The sequence below is a fragment of the Musca autumnalis genome, unplaced genomic scaffold, assembly GCF_047663935.1.
Source record: "Musca autumnalis isolate F117 unplaced genomic scaffold, ASM4766393v1 scaffold_3, whole genome shotgun sequence".
Taxonomy (NCBI): domain Eukaryota; kingdom Metazoa; phylum Arthropoda; class Insecta; order Diptera; family Muscidae; genus Musca; species Musca autumnalis.
In genome coordinates, this window is record NW_027411866.1 from 55389253 (window position 1) to 55410030 (window position 20778).

A 20778-nucleotide genomic window follows, 5' to 3' on the forward strand; every position below is an offset into this window, starting at 1 on the left:
GGGGACAGGAATGAATATTTTATGGTGGAGGGTATGAAAAGTTCGGCCCGGCCGAACTTAATACTTTTTTACTTGTTATTCCATCATTTCGGGTAAATAAAATACTCCGAAAGTTTCAGGAAGATCGGTTTAGCGGTTTTTTGAGTTTATAATCTTCAAACAAACAGACGATAATTTTAAGTAAATGGTACTACATTTGATATAGGGTGATTTTTTTAGTGGTATAGAACTTCGAATTGACATAAAACACAAGAATATCGTTTTAATGTCCATCATTTTGGCTTTATTATGCCAAGTTTACACTTGCGCTCCAAAATCAACTGGATTTCACGAAATCCTGAAATACACCCCGGTGTTTACACTTATTTTTTGTTAATTTCAAACATATCACACTGATCAAGGTAGATGCATATGCGCAGCTGATCGGACATGAATTTTCAAAACAAGTTATTGTAAATTGAATTAATTATCAACAATATACGACAATATAGAACTTTACAACTTTATTCGTATTAATTATGTATAGTACTAACAAATGAAAAAATAAAAAATTATTTGATCATTGAGACATCATAATAATAAATTTTGATAGCTCAGAACCTGCAAAATATTAGTACTTGCAGTAGTTTTCCCGTTTAGTGCTTAAAATGCGTTCCCGTACTCCGAAATCTAGCAAGACTTGCACTTCTCTTTAAACAGCGCCGAATAACACCCTCTTCTCATGTTTTCTGCCATACAATTTTGGCCTAGTAGAAACTAGCAGGAAGCATGTTCATATGTTCATTGGTATCTAATATTATAGCTGATACATTGATTTTGACATTTCTGCTGGAGTTTTTGCAATTTCCGTTATTTTTCCGTTCCCGTATTTTTTAAGAAATTTGTATGGGGAAACAATTTTTGACAATTCGCTCTTTTTTCTAATATTACCATTAAAAAAGTACGGGAACACAATGAAAAATAGCATTGTAACAAAGTAATTTAGTATTTTTTCACTTTGTTTACAAATTTTGATACTAACATTTTTTGTTGCAGCAATTCGCACATCTACCTTGTTTATTGTGATTTGTAAAATGTGTTGCAACTTTTGGTACTTTTCTAGACAAAAGCAAGGTTGTATATCATGTGTACTGTGATTTCGATGTTGATTTCGCTGAAATCACGAATTGAGATGATTTCATTTTTGAATGCCAAATCATGAAAAATTTTGCTGGATTTCGCGCGAAATCACGAAAAGCCAGCGAAATCACGAAAAAGTTGCAAATGTAAACTAAGTATTAGAAGGATAATTTTATGCCATTAATGTTTAAATATGATGAAATGGCAAACCAAACTGAACATAAATGACATTAGAGTTGTCAGATTTACCCCAAAATGCCAGTTTTATCTCTATTCGAAAAACAAACCTGTAATAAAAAAAACACCCTATACATTTTGTGTTTATATAATTTTTTTTTTTATTTTTTATATAATTTTATAAAGTAACAAGTTAATCAATTAAAATGTAAACGAAAATACAATTACATTTGTATTATCAAATTAAAATCATTTATTTAAACTTGTGTACTAAATTAGAAATTAATTCTCGGGAAAATTATGCTCCATTGCGTACAAACTGTAACTGTCTTCCAAACTATTAGTGCATTCGATGCTAGCATCGAATCGTTCCTTTGCGTATGTTAAGGTACGCAACGTTGCTTTATATTTCGACTTTATTCTAATGTCATTTAAAAATTTTTCTATTGTGAAATGGGTAGTTAGATATGGTAAATACAAGTTACCATATTACAACAATTCTTTCCACACAGTCAATGTGCAGTAGAAATTGGACCTGTTGGAAAATTGTGTATTTTCCAACATCAATATAAAATTATCAATTACTTTTTTCTTTTGATCTAAAGTTCCTCCATCTTTGCTAGCTTGATTAATTGTTTCATCATTGAAACGAATTTAAATAAATTCTTAAAGTCGTTGTTGTTATTGTATGCATTCGAAATTTCTTCAATATCTTAAGTCTGTCTGGTTACTTTTCCAGCAAGAATTGTCCAGCAAGAACTTTCTCAGAGAGTAAGGTGTTTTTATTCTCTTTTGCTAGAAAATTGTAAAAAGTAAACAGACACCTTCCCAGCAAAAACCAGCAAGCAATCAGCTGACTTGCCAAAACAGAACAATTTTGTCCGCCAACAAAGGAAGCAACACGCTGTATTTAATTAAAAATAAAAAAGAGAAAGAAACAAAAAAGTATTTTTCCACTTTACAAATTTGTTCTCCATATAACAATGCAATTAGACTATGTTATTTCCACAATAAAATTGTTTTTAATGTTCACAAACATAAATCAACAAAAAACTAAAAGCGGCTGATTGATTGTTTTCAGGAAGAAGAAGAGCTTGCAAGTGCTTGCTAGAAGAAATTTGTCCAGCAAGAATTTGCAAGCTCTCAGTGAAAGAACTGTCAAAATGTCTCTCTCGAATCGCTCTCTTTTGCTGGTTTTTTGTGTTAACAGAGTCATAATAACAAGTTTTGTTTCAGGAGAGTAAGGAACTCTGGCGCGTCCTTCAGCCACTTCACAAAACAGTTTCTGTTGCCAATTCATGGTGTTAGAAACAAAATTCACGCATAATAATATAATTTGCAGTACTATCTAAACGAATGCACACGATGTTTAATGCTGCAAAGTCAAAGTAACAATGTTTTACAATTTCTCTTCTGTACTTACATATATAGTATGAGTTTATTTTTAAAATTTTTGTAATATACAGTTGTGAGAACAACTATGGCACTCAACTGAACAATAAAGCTTCGTTCCCGTACTTTTTAATGGTAAAACTCGTAAAAGAGAGAACTGCAAAAAATTTGTTCTCACACACAAGTTTTTTGAAATAGTTCGGGAACGGAAAAATGAAAAATACGTCAAAAAAAACTGGAACAAATGTCAAAGTCGGCGTGTCAGCCAATCAGACGCCGGCAACCATGTTACTATTTTTTTACTCGCCCAAATTTGTCGTGTAAAAAGTTTTTAAAGAGAGCGTCATTCAGCGCCATTTTTGTTTAAAGAGAAGTGAACATTTTACAACTTTTTTGTGTACGGGAACGCTTTTTCGAGTAAAATGTGTAAAAGTCGTAAAAATTGTAAAAACTATTTAGTTCTGGAACACAGCTTAAGTGAGTAGACACTTGATTCCATTTGACTACCATTCTTTAGTACAAAAGTATAGACGTTTGTTCAATTTCAATAATTTTAATAGAAATTTTACTAATGGTGCTACTTTTGTTATACCCTACACCACTATGTGTGTGTTTAAAAAAAATTAATTTCTAATACTTTAAAATTCTTTACATTCGTTTAGTTATAAAAACGCAAGAATTGGTCTTAGAAAGCATTGGTCGTAGAAAGCATTTTTGTAAGAGGTGGTGCTATTATTTCTTTCACAGCAGTACATAAATAATCTTTGCACATTCTGATTATTTATAAATACTTTGCTCTGCATTCTAAATAACAAAGTGCTTTGCACTACTTTGTATGCTAAAAGGAATTTTATACAAATGAATAAAAAAATTATAGTGGCAAATTTTCCGCCGCGAAAACAATATATAACACAGAAACTGAATAGTGTAAATTTAGCATTTTATTTTTTCTTTCCTTTATTTCCTTTGTATTTGATACGCAATACATTCCGAGGTTAATTTATATAGTTAGTCAACTAACAAATTGCAAAACCATTGTAACACATTGCATTTAATTGTTCATTTCAAGATTTCGGAGTCGAGGTATTTTTGGATCGACTCCGACTCCAGAATATAACCCTTAAGTCCAATTTTCATTCCAATTTTAAATTGTTTAGCTCTATCCGCGCAAATAATAGCAAATGCAGTAGAACTTCCATAATTCGTTATTCAAGGAACTAGTCAATTTTCACGAATTATCGAGGATTACGAAATATCAAAGTTCTACTGTAGTAACAAATTTTTAAGTGTATGAAATAATTGGAAAGAGGCACATACTAACAGCAATTTCAATTAAATTTTATCCAGAAAGTTTGTGGTTTTTTGAATAAAACACAAAACATTTCATAAATATACGGCTTCTATGTTTTGCAATCTTGCTTTGCTGCAAAATTCGTATGAAACAAACGAAACCAAGTCACTCGATAAGCCAGGGATCAATTTTATTGTGGGAATCATTAGGTTAGATCTCTAGCTTCGTCTAATGTGGAGATGCAGAAGAGATAGAAATGGTGAGCCGTATCCATACTATGTCTTTGTTGGTAATGCTATTATTTATCCAATTGCACTATCGTATCGGGTGCGTTTTTATACCCTCCACCATAGGATGGGGGTGTATTAAGTTTGTCACTACGTTTGTAACTACTCGAAATAATCATTGTAGACCCCACAAAGTATATATATTCTTGATCAGCGTGCAATTCTACATCGATATAGCCATGTCGGTCCGTCCGTCTGTGGAAATCACTCTAGCGTCCGAACGGATTGACGTAGGTTGATGAAATTTTGGGAAAATGTGTTATATTTACGTAGGACTTTTGGTATTGAAAGCGGGCTATGTAGGTCCACGCTTTCGTATAGCCCCCATACAAAATGACGCGTGACGCGTCGTCGTTTTAAGGAATTTTTAAGATATTTGGCCCATTTTACCACCGAATTGGTTGTAATTTGGTACTTTGTGTTTCCAGAGGCCAACAAATATTCCTACCATAGTTGGGTTATATAGGCCCACGTTTTGGTATAGCCCCCATATAAGGCCCCATATAAAGTACGCGTCATTTTAATATATTTTGAATGTATTAGACCCATTTGACCACAGAATTGGTTGTAATTTGGTATTTTGTGTCTTCAGAGGCCAGAAAACATTCCTTCCAAAGTTGGGTTATATAGGTCCACGTTTTGGTATAGCCCCACATAAGGCCCCTTAAAAAGTACGCGTCATTTTAATATATTTTGAATGTATTACACTGATTTGACCAAAGAATCGGTTGAAACTTTGTATTTTGTGTTTCCAGAGGCTAAGAAACATTTCTACCATAAAATGTTTATATAGGTCCACGTGTTGATATAGCCCCCATAATACAATATCTCCCGATTTTCGATATTTTGAACGTTTTAGCCTCATTATCACACCGAGATGGCTGAAATTCTTCTTTAGACGTATAAAACTTTCCCCCAGAAATTTTTAGGTATAAGTCCACGCCATCATATAGCCCCCATAGAACGGTACCTTCCGAATTTCGGTATTTTGAAGGCCACATTAATCCAGCGAAATGGCTGAAATAAGTGGTGGAGGGTATAAAAAGTTCGGCCCGGCCGAACTTAACGCTTTTCTTACTTGTTTAATATTTGTCTAGTGAACGGTATCTTTTCAGTCATGCAATCTTCCTTTTCGTTCTGTTAGTAAATCATTATTCGTAATTTTTTGCAATTCATTTTCAATTTCTATACTTTCTCGAAAATTACCGAGTGGCACAACAACTTACCGGTCCAAAACTCGTATAAAGCGTTCTGGGCACTCGGGATGTTTGTCATCCAAAAGGCAACGATGTTGAGACATGGATTCATCATACACCAGACACGTGGGACGTTGTTTCATATATTTTGCATTAACAGCCTGTAGTGAATAAAAGAATTACACCAATCATTAATTATAAAATAAGACATTAGTTTGTCTATATGAATATATTTACATTTTGGAATATATCCTTAACGACATTTAGTTTGTCATATGAATATACTTACATTTTGGAATATATCCTTAACGGTGGTCCTCGTCGTGTGACAATTGGCGCCACGTTACCACACACAACAGAAACGTAAACAGATGTTGTTACGTTGAACTTTGGCAGCACTTTTTACAGTATTGCCATCACTAAATTGTCAATGTCAACAAATTCCAATCAGAAAAGAGAGAGTAGAGGATATTTTTAAATCTCACAAAATGCCAAAGAGTAACGCCGTTGTTTTTGATAAGAAGTCCTCTGAATATAAACTATGGCTCTGTTCCAATACTTGTTTAATAAAAGCTGTGTTCCTTTACTTACCTGAGGTTACCATTTTAACCATTTGTTACCATTTTTAACCTGCAAAGCGTTCCTTAACCCCGAAAAGTGGCAAAACTGGAAGCAATTTTTAAGAGAGTGAGAGGGGAGAGATAGCGAAAATAGCTTTCTCTTCTACCACAGGCTACCAGCAAAATTTCTGCAGGTAGAAAATGGCAGAACTGATTTTTCGACTTTTGTTTGACGATTATTTCACAAAATGGACGAAAAACCGAAGAAAAAGTCGAACACTGACAACACTAAATTAAAAACTGTGAAATAAAAGACGAAAATTGATTTTTTATGTTTTTTTTTTCTGACATTGCTGCCAGACCTACCATTTTTCCGTTCCTTTACTTTTCTGTTAAAAATGTTCATGAGAGAGCAATTTTGAACAATTTTGACACTTTTCTCTTTTACCACTCTTACCATTAAAAAAGTAAAGGAACAAAGCTAAAAAAGAGGAAAATGTTCAATCCAAGGCACATTTATAGAAGGTAGAAGTGACAATCAGCTGTATTTTTACTTTTTTGTAAATTTGGTTTTCAAAATGTAATATGGTCTACTCGTGAAATTTGAAACTTCGAAATTTATGATTGATGTTCAAAATTTATTTATGTTTTTCCTGAAAAAAATTTTGGAACGACCCTATTAGTCAATATTTATCTTTGACAATTAATTTTCAATAACAACAATGTTGTTTTTGTAAATTTGTTAGTTGTTGTAATTCATGCATATACCTTATATGAATTTGCCTTGGTTCAATCTGTCACATACTACCTTTGTTCCTTTACCTTTTTAATAGTCAAAGTAGCAAGAAAGAGAAGTTCTCTCTTCTCTCAGAAAACTGTGAAAATTTCTCTCACGTAACAAGTTTTGCACAAAAGTAATGCAGTTTTCACACGGTCTGCTTTTTACATATTCATGCATAGTAACTGCCACTTTTTTTCGTCCATATGTAATTCCTTCTGCAGTGCAAGATTGTATTTTTCATTCGTTTTCTGTTGTTTTCTTTATTTATATAGCGTACAAACAAAACAGCTGTTTACTTTTGGTTGCACAGACGAGAATAGAGCGCGTTCTATTCGAAAAAAGTACATGTGTATGCATATAACACTTTGATGCATTGACATTTCTGTATGGTTCACACCATGTGTAAAAAATTCAGCTTTGTAAAAAGTGGCAGTTGGTATGCACAAATATGTAAAAAACATACCGCGTAGGACAACGACATTTGTTGAGCAGAAAGTAGTAAAAAAGAAAGCCATTTTGGCACTCTCTCCTCTCTCACTGTCTTAAAAATTGCTTTCAGTTTTACTACTTTTTGGGGTTAAGGAACGCTTTCCGAGTTAAAAATGGTAAATATGGTAAAACTTGAAGAAACTTTAACGTAAAGGAACAAAGCTACTAATTTTGTTAAAAAATACGAAACGGAAAAGTTGTGTTAACACCCCGTTTACACATGCAAGTGACAGTTCGAAAAATACCAATACACTCACACATATTCACTGCCACACCAACTATCAACCTCACTGCCGATAAAATTTCCTTGTCAGTAATCAATGTAAGTACTTTGATAGTAACTTCAAATTTTTTCCGAACGTTTACACATGCAAGTATCAGTTCGAAAAAATTGAAGTTTCGCCTATAACTAGGCGTTTACACAAGACAGACTGTCTGCAAATACAACCCTGATTTACTAACACATACATACATTTGTCGGCTGTCACCCATCTGTCCATCAGTTTTTCACAGACCGTAGGGAAGACAAATTTTTGGAAAAATAAGTGAGATAATAATTGAAATGTGTTGAAAACAAAAGAACATGAACAAGAACAAAATATGTGAACGGAAAACAAAAAGAAATCGACGATTTTCATTCATAATCTTACAACTGTTTTTGCAGTTGTCTGGACGCCTACGTCACAGAGGCAAGTTTTGGGTTATTGACAATCAATACATGTACTCAACTGTCCTGTCATGTGTAAACGCAGGGTAATATGTATACACAACTGTCTGCAATCATGGTACAATAATACAGGTAGCATTATCATGCCAGCTGATGGTAACATAATGTGTCAACTGCATTGAATTGATGTCAAATGTTGACACATTGTGTTACCAACAATTGCCGATGCGGCTACCTGTGTATTTGTACCATGCTGCAATTTACTTGCATGTGTAATCATTGGGTAACGTCAAAGTAGTCACAGTGCCAAAAAAAAAACGGTGTGTTTGGTGGTGGCTCTGAACTTCCAACAAAAAAATCGATGGCACAATCGATAATATCGATTTTCTTTAAACATTAAATATCGATATTATCGAATTAAAAACCCCTAACCTAACATTCATTGAAATAAATAGAAATTTCGCAGCTTTTCAGTTTTGTGTATGTGAAAATTTTTTCGGAAAAGAAACCTGTATTTTTGTTGAATAAAACCAATTGTTTTTCTCCTTTATATACATATCTGTGAACTACTTGTGCAAAATGTCAACAAAATCATATATATTTCAGCCATTTTTAAAACTATAGCTCTGTTCCAATACTAAAGAGGAAAAGTTCAATCTGTCACATACTAATTTTGTTAAAAATACGAAAAGGAAAAGTGGTGTTAACGTCACAGTGCCTTTCAGAGACTGAAAGTAAAACAGGTGTGTTTGGTGGTGGCTCTGTAGTGCGATTCTGTAACAATTTTTTGAGTTACCGACAACAATCGTTAAAATTAAAACGCAGAATTATGAATGAAAAGTTCAAATAAAAGTTGACAACACTCTTGCTATCGGTAGAACTTTACGACTGCTTTTTATTCGTCGCTAACTTACCGAAAAACATCGGTAATTACTGAAATTATAAGCATTTTAATTTTACCGACAATTGCCGGTAACTCAAAAAATTAGTTAGAGAATCGCACTACTGAACTTCCAACGACAATTAGAGTAAAGCATATACAGTGTCGGTCACAAAATTAGTACACCCTACTACCATAATTTTTTTGCCTAAAACAACCTTTAAACTTATTGTGTTTAATAAAGTATTTGTATTAATATATTATCAGTAGATGTACACAAATTTATTGAGATATGCAGTTCATAGTGATTTATTTTTATTTATTTAGCGAAAAACCGAACTCTTTAAGTGTCTAGTATTCTCATATGAATGAGAATCACACTCACTTTTCGGCTTTTCCAAAGAAACACCAAAATCAAAATATTTTGCAACATGTCAGCACGTATCAACTAAGAATTCTTCGAATTCTGTGAGTTGAAAAGAACACCAACACAGTTGCCTGTGAGGTTGTTGTTGGAGTTTTGTTTTTATTTCTAAACAAAGCTCCCCGACGCGTGCCATTCGCTGTTTTTTGTTTGTTTTGTTTTTGGTTGAAGTTTCAATCTCATTTGATTGTTTTTAAATCTGGAGTGTTACCCCAATGGCTTAAACTTCATCATTACTCTCTATTACAGAGAGTAATGTTTTTCAAAACGAACTGACAGTGTTGCAAAATTTTACTGATCGCTACCAATATTATGATTTCATCCCGGCGAAGGAATTATCAATTGGCTTCTCAGTTTTTGAAATGATGCCTTTTTAGCGCAAAACCGAACTCTTTAAGTGTCTAGTATTCTCATATGAATGAGAATCGCACTCACTTTTCGGCTTTTCCAAAGAAACACCAAAATCAAAATATTTTGCAACATGTCAGCACGTATCAACTAAGAATTCTTCGAATTCTGTGAGTTGAAAAGAACAGCAACACAGTTGCCTGTGAGGTTGTTGTTGGAGTTTTGTTTTTATTTCTAAACAAAGCTCCCCGACGCGTGCCATTCGCTGTTTTTTGTTTGTTTTGTTTTTGGTTGAAGTTTCAATCTCATTTGATTGTTTTTAAGTCTGGAGTGTTACCCCCAACGGCTTAAACTTCATCATTACTCTTATTACAGAGAGTAATGTTTTTCAAAACGAACTGACAGTGTTGCAAAATTTTACTGATCGCTACCAATATCATGATTTCATCCCGGCGAAGGGAATTATCAATTGGCTTCTCAGTTTTTGAAATGATGCCTTTTTAGCGAAAAACCGAACTTTTTAAGTGTCTAGTACTCTCATATGAATGAGAATCACACTCACTTTTCTGCTTTTCCAAAGAAACACCAAAATCAAAATATTTTGCAACATGTCAGCACGTATCAACTAAGAATTCTTCGAATTCTGTGAGTTGAAAAGAACACCAACACAGTTGCCTGTGAGGTTGTTGTTGGAGTTTTGTTTTTATTTCTAAACAAAGCTCCCCGACGCGTGCCATTCGCTGTTTTTTGTTTGTTTTGTTTTTGGTTGAAGTTTCAATCTCATTTGATTGTTTTTAAATCTGGAGTGTTACCCCAATGGCTTAAACTTCATCATTACTCTCTATTACAGAGAGTAATGTTTTTCAAAACGAACTGACAGTGTTGCAAAATTTTACTGATCGCTACCAATATTATGATTTCATCCCGGCGAAGGAATTATCAATTGGCTTCTCAGTTTTTGAAATGATGCCTTTTTAGCGCAAAACCGAACTCTTTAAGTGTCTAGTATTCTCATATGAATGAGAATCGCACTCACTTTTCGGCTTTTCCAAAGAAACACCAAAATCAAAATATTTTGCAACATGTCAGCACGTATCAACTAAGAATTCTTCGAATTCTGTGAGTTGAAAAGAACAGCAACACAGTTGCCTGTGAGGTTGTTGTTGGAGTTTTGTTTTTATTTCTAAACAAAGCTCCCCGACGCGTGCCATTCGCTGTTTTTTGTTTGTTTTGTTTTTGGTTGAAGTTTCAATCTCATTTGATTGTTTTTAAGTCTGGAGTGTTACCCCCAACGGCTTAAACTTCATCATTACTCTTATTACAGAGAGTAATGTTTTTCAAAACGAACTGACAGTGTTGCAAAATTTTACTGATCGCTACCAATATCATGATTTCATCCCGGCGAAGGGAATTATCAATTGGCTTCTCAGTTTTTGAAATGATGCCTTTTTAGCGAAAAACCGAACTCTTTAAGTGTCTAGTACTCTCATATGAATGAGAATCACACTCACTTTTCTGCTTTTCCAAAGAAACACCAAAATCAAAATATTTTGCAACATGTCAGCACGTATCAACTAAGAATTCTTCGAATTCTGTGAGTTGAAAAGAACACCAACACAGTTGCCTGTGAGGTTGTTGTTGGAGTTTTGTTTTTATTTTTAAACAAAGCTCCCCGACGCGTGCCATTCGCTGTTTTTTGTTTGTTTTGTTTTTGGTTGAAGTTTCAATCTTATTTGATTGTTTTTAAGTCTGGAGTGTTACCCCCAACGGCTTAAACTTCATCATTACTCTCTATTACAGAGAGTAATGTTTTTCAAAAAGAACTGACAGTGTTGCAAAATTTTACTGATCGCTACCAATATCATGATTTCATCCCGGCGAAGGGAATTATCAATTGGCTTCTCAGTTTTTGAAATGATGCCTTTTTAGCGAAAAACCGAACTCTTTAAGTGTCTAGTATTCTCATATGAATGAGAATCACACTCACTTTTCGGCTTTTCCAAAGAAACACCAAAATCAAAATATGTTGCAACGTGTCAGCACGTATCAACTAAGAATTCTTCGAATTCTGTGAGTTGAAAAGAACACCAACACAGTTGCCTGTGAGGTTGTTGTTGGAGTTTTGTTTTTATTTTTAAACAAAGTTCCCCTACGCGTGCCATTCGCTGTTTTTTGTTTGCTTTGTTTTTGGTTGAAGTTTCAATCTCATTTGATTGTTTTTAAGTCTGGAGCAGGGATGGAAAATTAAAAATTTCAAAAAGTACTAAAATTGTACTTTTTTCATTAAAAAGGTACTTTTTATTGTATTTTTAAGAAAAAATTAAAACTTTCTATTCAGTAAAAAACAACAACAACTGCTTATATCTATGAAATCAGGAGAATGTTGCAAAAGGTTATGATATTATTAATTTTGTCATTCCGTTTGTAACACATCGGAATATTCGGAGACCCTATAAAGTATAAAAGCATCTGTTAACCCTCCGTTGGACACCTGAGTCTAGCCAGGCCTTTTTCATTTTATTTTGCATTTTAAACTGGGTTAAAATAAAGCTATGGACCTGAGATTTCAGGTAGCTTCATGAAATTTTCTTACCTTTCCAACGAAAGAAACGTGAAGTCAAAAGGATCACCAGAAAAGGAGCTACAAGGATTTTTTGACATACATATCACATTCGTAACACATGAGTCTGGCCAGACCCCACCTATTTTTTATTGAAAAATTTCCAAAGTTTTTCTTAAAATTGTTTTTTTTTCTAAATTATTTGACAGAATGAATACCATTTTATGAAATTTGTCGCATTTCACCCTACCATGTCTTCGAAATTGCACGTAAAAAGGTCGCAAAAGTAGGAGATGGGTTTGAAATCAGTGTACGTACCACAACCTGAAAAAATCCCTTGGAAATAGGGTTACACATTTATTTTAGACAATTTTACACATAACTGGACAAATAAAACCCATTACAAAGCCTTTATGCTCTTTTTGTGGAGTGGAATGGTTCAAATATAGGATTCTCCATATGAATTAGAAGAAAGTCCTTAGGACATATGCCCTCATTTACCTATTGATATTATCGTTATTGCACTGCAATAAGCTGTAAAGTTATAAAATAGACCCTATTCATTCAGAGTAATACCCCAAAATAAAATATAGTGCATTGAAGTTATATATAAATAGGATTTTCGAGCATAGAGACAAGAAAAGTAAGAATTTTTACTCCATAGGCATATGTCCGTTTTTACTACCTTGATAAAATTAATTAAATTTAGTGTTTTTCGGTATGTTTTTTTGACAAATAACGATTATATATGTAAGATTAGGATCCTTAAAACATATTCTACAACTTTTTATACGAAAATATTAATTAAGTTTACTAAAAAATTTATATTTATTACATGGGTCTGGCCAGACTCATGTGTTACGAATGTGACAAACAATATCGGTGTCCAACGAAGGGCTAAATTAAAGATACAGCTCGCAATATAAGATAGAGCTTTTTAATTTGGTACAGAAGTTTTAATTACTCCTAGGATGATACTAATTATGTCCCCCATAGAAGAGGTGTTGCAGGTTATCAGATTGGAAGGTACTACGATACCGCTCGATGTGAAGACTTTTAAATGATAAGTCCACTGTAGTATTTCGGATTCTCAATTGGTGCAAGAACTTCACGAAGAAAATTATCAATATTGGTCCAAATGTTGGTATATTTCTAATATGAAGGTACATTCATCCAGATGTTTAAATTTTCTAGCAAATTGCTTATATAAAAGTCTCAATCTTGGAAGCAAAGTGTGAATTTTTCATTTTTAGTTTCACATAAAATTTGTCAATGTGTGGGACTATAGTATGTGAAATGGTACTGAATTGGCCGCGGGGGTACTTCGGTACTTTTTATAGTGAAATGGTACTGAAAAAAGTACTATTGTACTGAATTTTCCATCCCTGGTCTGGAGTGTTACCCCAATGGCTTAAACTTCATCATTACTCTCTATTACAGAGAGTAATGTTTTTCAAAACGAACTGACAGTGTTGCAAAATTTTACTGATCGCTACCAATATTATGATTTCATCCCGGCGAAGGGAATTATCAATTGGCTTCTCAGTTTTTGAAATGATGCCTTTTTAGCGCAAAACCGAACTCTTTAAGTGTCTAGTATTCTCATATGAATGAGAATCGCACTCACTTTTCGGCTTTTCCAAAGAAACACCAAAATCAAAATATTTTGCAACATGTCAGCACGTATCAACTAAGAATTCTTCGAATTCTGTGAGTTGAAAAGAACACCAACACAGTTGCCTGTGAGGTTGTTGTTGGAGTTTTGTTTTTATTTTTAAACAAAGCTCCCCGACGCGTGCCATTCGCTGTTTTTGTTGTTGTTTTGTTTTTGGTTGAAGTTTCAATCTCATTTGATTGTTTTTAAGTCTGGAGTGTTACCCCCAACGGCTTAAACTTCATCGTTACTCTCTATTACAGAGAGTAATGTTTTTCAAAACGAACTGACAGTGTTGCAAAATTTTACTGATCGCTACCAATATCATGATTTCATCCCGGCGAAGGGAATTATCAATTGGCTTCTCAGTTTTTGAAATGATGCCTTTTTAGCGAAAAACCGAACTCTTTAAGTGTCTAGTATTCTCATATGAATGAGAATCACACTCACTTTTCCGCTTTTCCAAAGAAACACCAAAAATGTAAATGTAATATTTTTATAGTTTAATTATACTATTCTAATGTTTGTTCCTATTTGGTGTATGTGTGTGTGTGTTTTCGTCAAGCGAATGATAAGAGCCCGTGAACAGTGATGCCAGATAAGTTTGGTCGAAAATCGTCAATTTTCGGGAGCCAAAATCGACAAATCGGCAAATTAGTATTTCAAATCGTCAAAAAATACAAAAGCAAATACAATAACTTGTATTTCAGATCAAATTACTACTATATAAGTTAAAAAATTAAATGTTTAGTAAAGAAAACAATTTCCTATTCATAATTCAAAACAGTTTTGTGACAAACGACCACCTACGAAACACTGTTTTTTAAAAAAGCGGTGTTCACTATAGGTAGAGAAGGACTGTACCGATCATCATTTATTTTTGTGAGCTTATTGAGTACAACACCAATATTAATAGTGGGCTTATTGAGTACAACACCACTATTTATACTATTTTATCAAGTACATAACAATATTTTCTTTAAGAAGCGATTTTTTAAAATTTTGAACGATTTTTTGGCCAAACAAACTACCCATTTTTAACAAATTAATATTTTTAAATTCCGTCGTCTAAAGGCAAGATAATTAGGTATTTAATAAGCCAATAGATATGTGATGATCCGTCTAATCGTTTGAGAGATAGAGCGATCACCGCAAGACGCTTTTTTACAAACAGTCTCTCGTAGATGGCCGTTTGCCACAAAACTATGCAATATTTTTCAACAAAAATGTGCAATTTCTGTTAAAAAGACTGATGCATTTTTTGAAAAAAAAAATCAAAAAAAAAGTTATGTTTTTCAGCTGCACGACTAGCTGAGACCCTTTAAACAAAACTAATACAAATGTAGTTTTAAGAGGTTAATTAATAGTCTGTTTATATTATATTTTTTTCGTGTTAATCTTCATTATGAGGATATATTTGGCGTATGCACAATGGAGTTGACATTTAAAACCCAGTGGCTTTATTGAATTCGGTGATATATAAATGTACTATAATAAGGTGATAGATTTGTGTATAGTTGTCTTTCAGATTTTTTGTAAAAAGTTGCCATAGCAAAAAATCGGCATTTTAGGGATAAAAATCGTCAAATCGGCATTTTTGTTTTTTGTATTAAAACTAGTCAAAATGCCGATTAATCGGCAAATTTGGCATCACTGCCCGTGAATGATGCTGATCCGAATGATTGAACTGGATAGTGAACTATGAACTAGATTACCGAACTAGTTCAGTTAAAAGAGCTGAGCTATTGAACTAGATCTTTCAAATGAACTAGATTTTACAACTCTAATTCTGATTCTTATTATTTTTTGAATATAGAAATACTAAAGGCTTTCAATCACCAATTCTTTAGCATATCTTTTGGTTTCGAAATACAGTTAGTCAACTTAATAATTGCAAAACCAAAATTATTACAAAATTTAAAATAAAACATCATTTTATTGGTATAAATAAATATCATTTTTAATATTTTTGTTAACAGTACAATTCTTACAGATGTTTATTAATATAAAAAAATAAAAAGTAGCTAAATTTCACTAAACATTTTCTTAAAATTAACAAAAATGAGAACAACTCATTATTTGCACTGTCAACTAAAGAATTGCAAAATTCACAACTTTTCAGTCTTTCACGGTATTTTTCGAAAAGTTGGTTCTAATATTTCGTATGCGCAGCTTTGACATCAAAAACAGTTTGTAAACCTATCTGAATTTAATAAATAAGTTTCGGAATGTCATACTCCAATGGTATTTTTTGCCATTCTTCTTTATTACATTTTATTTAGTCCCCCAGGTTAGTGGGCGGCCTGTTCCCAACGTTTTCCTTCTGGGTACACCTGAGTTGTCGATGGGGTTAATATCTAGACATTGGAACTAGGTGTAAATGGCTTTGGTACAGTTGTATAACAACCAAGTCTTACATAAATTAGATTTATGCTTAGGAGCGTTGTCTTGGAAGTACTTATATTGCAATTTGTTTGAATTTTCAGGGCCAACAGGCCTAAATTTCTTGGCTCTTTTGGCTAAATCATGTTTTGAAACATCTAAATAAACTTCCTCTGTCATTATTTCCTCCAAAATCTGGATGTTACCAACGTCACTGCTTGGTATACAACCCCATACCATAAATGACAGTTTTCCGAAATTTACGGTATGTATTAAATTCTGGTTTTCCATGGCTGTAAGGGGTTTTCGCAACACTTTTTGAGACGCATCGTGATAGTACAGCATAATTTTAGTCTCATCAGAAAATATATCGTCATGCCGATACTAAAGATGGCGTGAAACGTTGTCTGTAACAAGTCTGAATCGTTCCTATATATTGTGCTGTGGGAGAGCAATGGTTTTTACCTAGTCACTCGTGATGAGTGCTTGTTATTATGTAGCACTTTTCTGTCTATTCCATGTAACACACTTAGTTTAAAATCATTTTTATTTAAAAAAGTCAATTTTCTGGTGCTGCTTTGAGCTCTTTCGTCAATTTCTTTAATCATTCTCCTGTCAATTCGTGTGATACTATTTTGGGCCAGCCGTGTAACGACTTCAGTTTGAGCCTGACTTCTTTCTCGGTGCGGTATATTATGTTGTATACACTTCTCAGCTTACGAGGGGTGACTTTAAGGATTTCTCATTCGGATTTACCATTATTACAACTGGAATAGACCAAATGTAGCATATTTTCCGAAACCGTTTACCTGACTTTCTCTTTTTCTGATTGTACTGTCTATGTTATACACACAAAAATGAATTTATGATCAAAAATTATGGATCTACATGTCCACATACTATAAAAATCATAAAAATCCTTCATTGGAAAAAATCGCGGGCAAAATCCCACGATTTTATTGCACATTCATTCATTTTGCATTTATTTAGTTGACACCGCAAAAACCAGGTACCTATCCCTTTTGGCCGTTGTTGCTATTATTTCCAACCGATTTCTGTATTTATTGGCTTGATGTTGTCATTAACAGGTAAATCAACAGATATTTACAAAAAGCCCAACATTATTGAATGAATTTCTTGCAGTAATTCCTAATTAAACATCTAAATTTTTAAAAATTCATCGTTTGCAATAATATAGTTGACTAACTGTATACCCAATTTTGCCATCAAACCCTTCTTTATTGTGTCCAGTGTCAGGATTTCATATCGATCAGTCATGGTAGAATACCTTAAAACGATTACCATAATTCGTTAGCAACAAACAACAACAATTACTTACCATTACGGAAATGGCGGCCATATTATCACCTGGGAACGTTGTGTATGAACAGGTAGTCATGCCAAAAAGGTCTTGCCTTGTGCTGTTCCACTTACACCTACCTACCTCTGATGTCTTTATTTGTTTCCACATAAATGAAATGAATGCAAACACTTACAGGTGGCGGTCTCCTTTGAGCTCACCGGAATAGTCGCCTCTTGCAGACATCTGAAATTGTTCCGCTGTTTATTTGCTTTTGAAGCGGTTGAAGTGATTGTTGCAGCGAATGTGTACGATGCTCACTCACCAATAAAGTCATTTTGAAAATGATCCTTCACATGTAAGCAGTGGATTCACGTGTGCACGTTGCATGTTGTGGTGCCATCAACTTGCCAAGGAGTCGTGCAGTTTGTTGTTAACCATGATGACGAAGTTGATCGTCATTGCAAAGTAGTCATTTGTGGCGATAAAATATGACAACTCAATCATGATCCATAAAAGTGTTGTAAGCAATTTATTTTAACGATATCTCGTATACGCGACCAAATGTATACGAATATGTGTGTGCGAGAGAATGCCGACATTCAAACACACGAAAGTGCAACTAAAATTGATTACTTTAATGCTTGGTAATTGTTTTAATGCCAGGTCCATAAATGGCAAGTGGTCATGAATTTCAGAGACTTCGTTCATGGCTAGCAAATATGCGTGCGTAATGAATTCAGATTTACTGTTGTACGGGATCAATAAGATTTTTTACTGTTTCGTACGAAATCAGAAACAATAGGTTTGTCCTTTTACGTACTGAACTTTACTGAACATTGTTTCTTCAGTAATGTTTAGCAACATTTCAATTATACAATTGTCAAAACTTTACTGAAGAAAAAATGTTCAGTAAAGTTCAGTACGTAAAAAGACAAACCAAATATTGAGTTCTTTTTACATTGGATTCCAAGAATCAATACGACATTCATCGAGCGTGTGGATGTACGATCGTTCCTGGGAGCAATCATAGACTCGGACCACCACCTTGTCGCAGCAATGGCACATAGCCGATTAAACGTAGCAAAGAAAGTACGAACAGACACAACACGAAAGCTGCACATCGGTAAGCTGCAATCACAACAGATAGCCGCAGTATATTCCATTCAACTGGTCTAATTCATTAATGAAGACACTCCTCGTTCCGATAACACATCTACACAGTGGCAAAATTTTGCTCACTCCATGCAAACAGCCACAAAATTTATACTTGGATACCAAAAATTTCCGCCAAAGAAACCATGGTATGACCAGAAATCCTACCGAAAAGAAAAATTCGGCATATAGGGCTACTCTAAAATAAGTAGCAACGCGTAACGCACGAGATTGGAAGCCAGGGAATAGAACAGAAGATAAAAGAGAGAAATAGAAAATCGAGATGTACAGGAGCCAGAACGAAGTGCAAAAATTCTACCAAAGAGTGAATCACCAAACTGATGGCTTTGGTACAGGCACATCCTCCTGTAGAGACCAGCAAGGTAATTTGGTAATAGATAGTGTGCTCAGGATATGGAAAGAACATTTTTCCCAACTGTTGATATTCAATACTAGGGAAGACGACGAAGATACCACAGATACCACGATGATAGGAACGTGGGCGTCCCATCCACAAGAAAGGAGATAATACTGCGTGTCAGGGATATTGTGTGAACGACTAAAGCCCATGGTAGATTAAATAATGGGTTAATACCAATGGAATTTGTTAATGCCGCCATTAGGCTATGTATGATGACACTAACTGATACCCGGAACTCATTAAGAGGCAATATCATAAGAAGGAGAAACGAAGAACCCGACAAAAAAGCGTATAAATACGAATTGCATGGCGGTGCACGCAGAGCTGGAAGTCCAAGGCTTTTATGGTGTAAACATGTGAAGACGAGATGACGAGAAAAACACGATATTCAAATATGGAAAGGTAAAGGAACAAATAAAGAGGAGTGGAAAACTTATCTTAGTTTGCCTTAAAGGCTATTAATCTCTTGAAAAATCTCTTAATATGTTCTTACTTTTTCCAAATTGCAAGGCTAACAACAAATTTTCTCTTCTTTCAGAATTTTACGATACTACTTTTTTCCTATTTAGGATCACTGGTTGCTAATGAAAGCTTTACGTAAAGGTTTATTAAGTGAGGTTATCCAGAAAAGAAAGTCAGGCTTCCTCCTCATGATGTTATTTTTTTAGCGGGAAATGCACCAAAAAAAGCAACGAAATATTTATTTATTTATATATATATATATATATATATATATATATATATATATATATATATGTATATATATATATATATATATATATATATATATATATATATATATATTTAATGTCTGCGCAACAAGACAAATGTCTTATAAATGATAGTGCAGTTTTATAAATATATATACACATCCAACTTGAATTAATGAATGATTTAAACCAGTGTTTGAATTTGCTACTAGTTTTTCGCAGCACAGCACAAGGTCTATGCTGGTGCTGTGAAAGTGACGCAGCATAGCACATAGCCACAGCATCAAAAATAAAAACGAGTGCTATTGCTATACTGTGCTGTTTTCAAAAACAAAATCGAAAACTGTTGCTGTGCTATGCTGCGAACATAAACGTAGCATAGCACAAGGTCTATGCTGTGCTTTTGAAATCTTCACAGCACATAGCATAGCATAGTCATCAAAATCAAAAACGAATGCTATTGCTATGCTGTGCTGTTTTCAAAAACAAAAACGAAAACTGTTGCTGTGCTATGCTACGAACATAAAAGTAGCATAGCACATAGCATAGTCATGAAATCGAAAAACGATTGCTGTGCTCTGTTATGCTGTAAACATTTCTACATAGCATAGCATAATTAATATTAACCCAGTAAACTCACTAACCCCCATTATTATAAAGCCTTCTTTGGTTATAGTTTGGATTTTTCTATCAGATTTTTTAGCGTTCCGGTTAAAATAATATTAAAAAGGATCATTCAATTTCAAGGAGAACTTTCTTGGCATTAACTTATAATGAGAAAATTATATTTTTAATGTCTTCAAATTCATTTATTTTGCGTTTTCAAATAATCCAATAGTAAAATATCCAATATGTTGATCAGCGAAACCTGCTATTGTTTTACAAAGTTATAAAAACTGGGATGCCCTCACCATTGTGTACGATGTTTAATTTCATTCACTCTACTAGAAATATCCAGACTAGTGTATCCCTGATTTGTAGTTCG

General features: G+C 33.8%; 1 protein-coding gene and 1 long non-coding RNA gene across 7 annotated transcripts in view; one reads left to right on the forward strand and one right to left on the reverse strand.

Annotated features, from left to right (window-relative positions):
• The window catches only part of LOC141399570 (uncharacterized), a 36986-nt gene extending 18856 nt beyond the window's left edge, over positions 1 to 18130 (reverse strand). For 2 of the 6 annotated variants that reach the window (XM_073978574.1, XM_073978571.1), the window contains exons 1-2: positions 17547 to 18130; positions 5493 to 5623 (exon numbers count right to left, since the gene is read on the reverse strand). In XM_073978574.1, the coding sequence (XP_073834675.1) occupies positions 5493 to 5623; positions 17547 to 17678 (263 nt within the window). In that variant the 5' untranslated portion in view covers positions 17679 to 18130. Of the gene's footprint in view, positions 1 to 5492; positions 5624 to 15759; positions 17496 to 17546 lie in introns of those variants that run through there. The other 4 variants (XM_073978572.1, XR_012411874.1, XR_012411873.1 and 1 more) reach the window with 4 other exon arrangements.
• A 114-nt stretch (positions 18131 to 18244) lies between these two features.
• On the forward strand, positions 18245 to 19778 carry LOC141397662 (uncharacterized). Its single transcript, XR_012411470.1, has 3 exons — positions 18245 to 18312; positions 18482 to 19485; positions 19622 to 19778. It is a non-coding gene; the product is annotated as an uncharacterized lncRNA (long non-coding RNA).
• The last annotated feature ends 1000 nt before the right edge of the window (positions 19779 to 20778 follow it).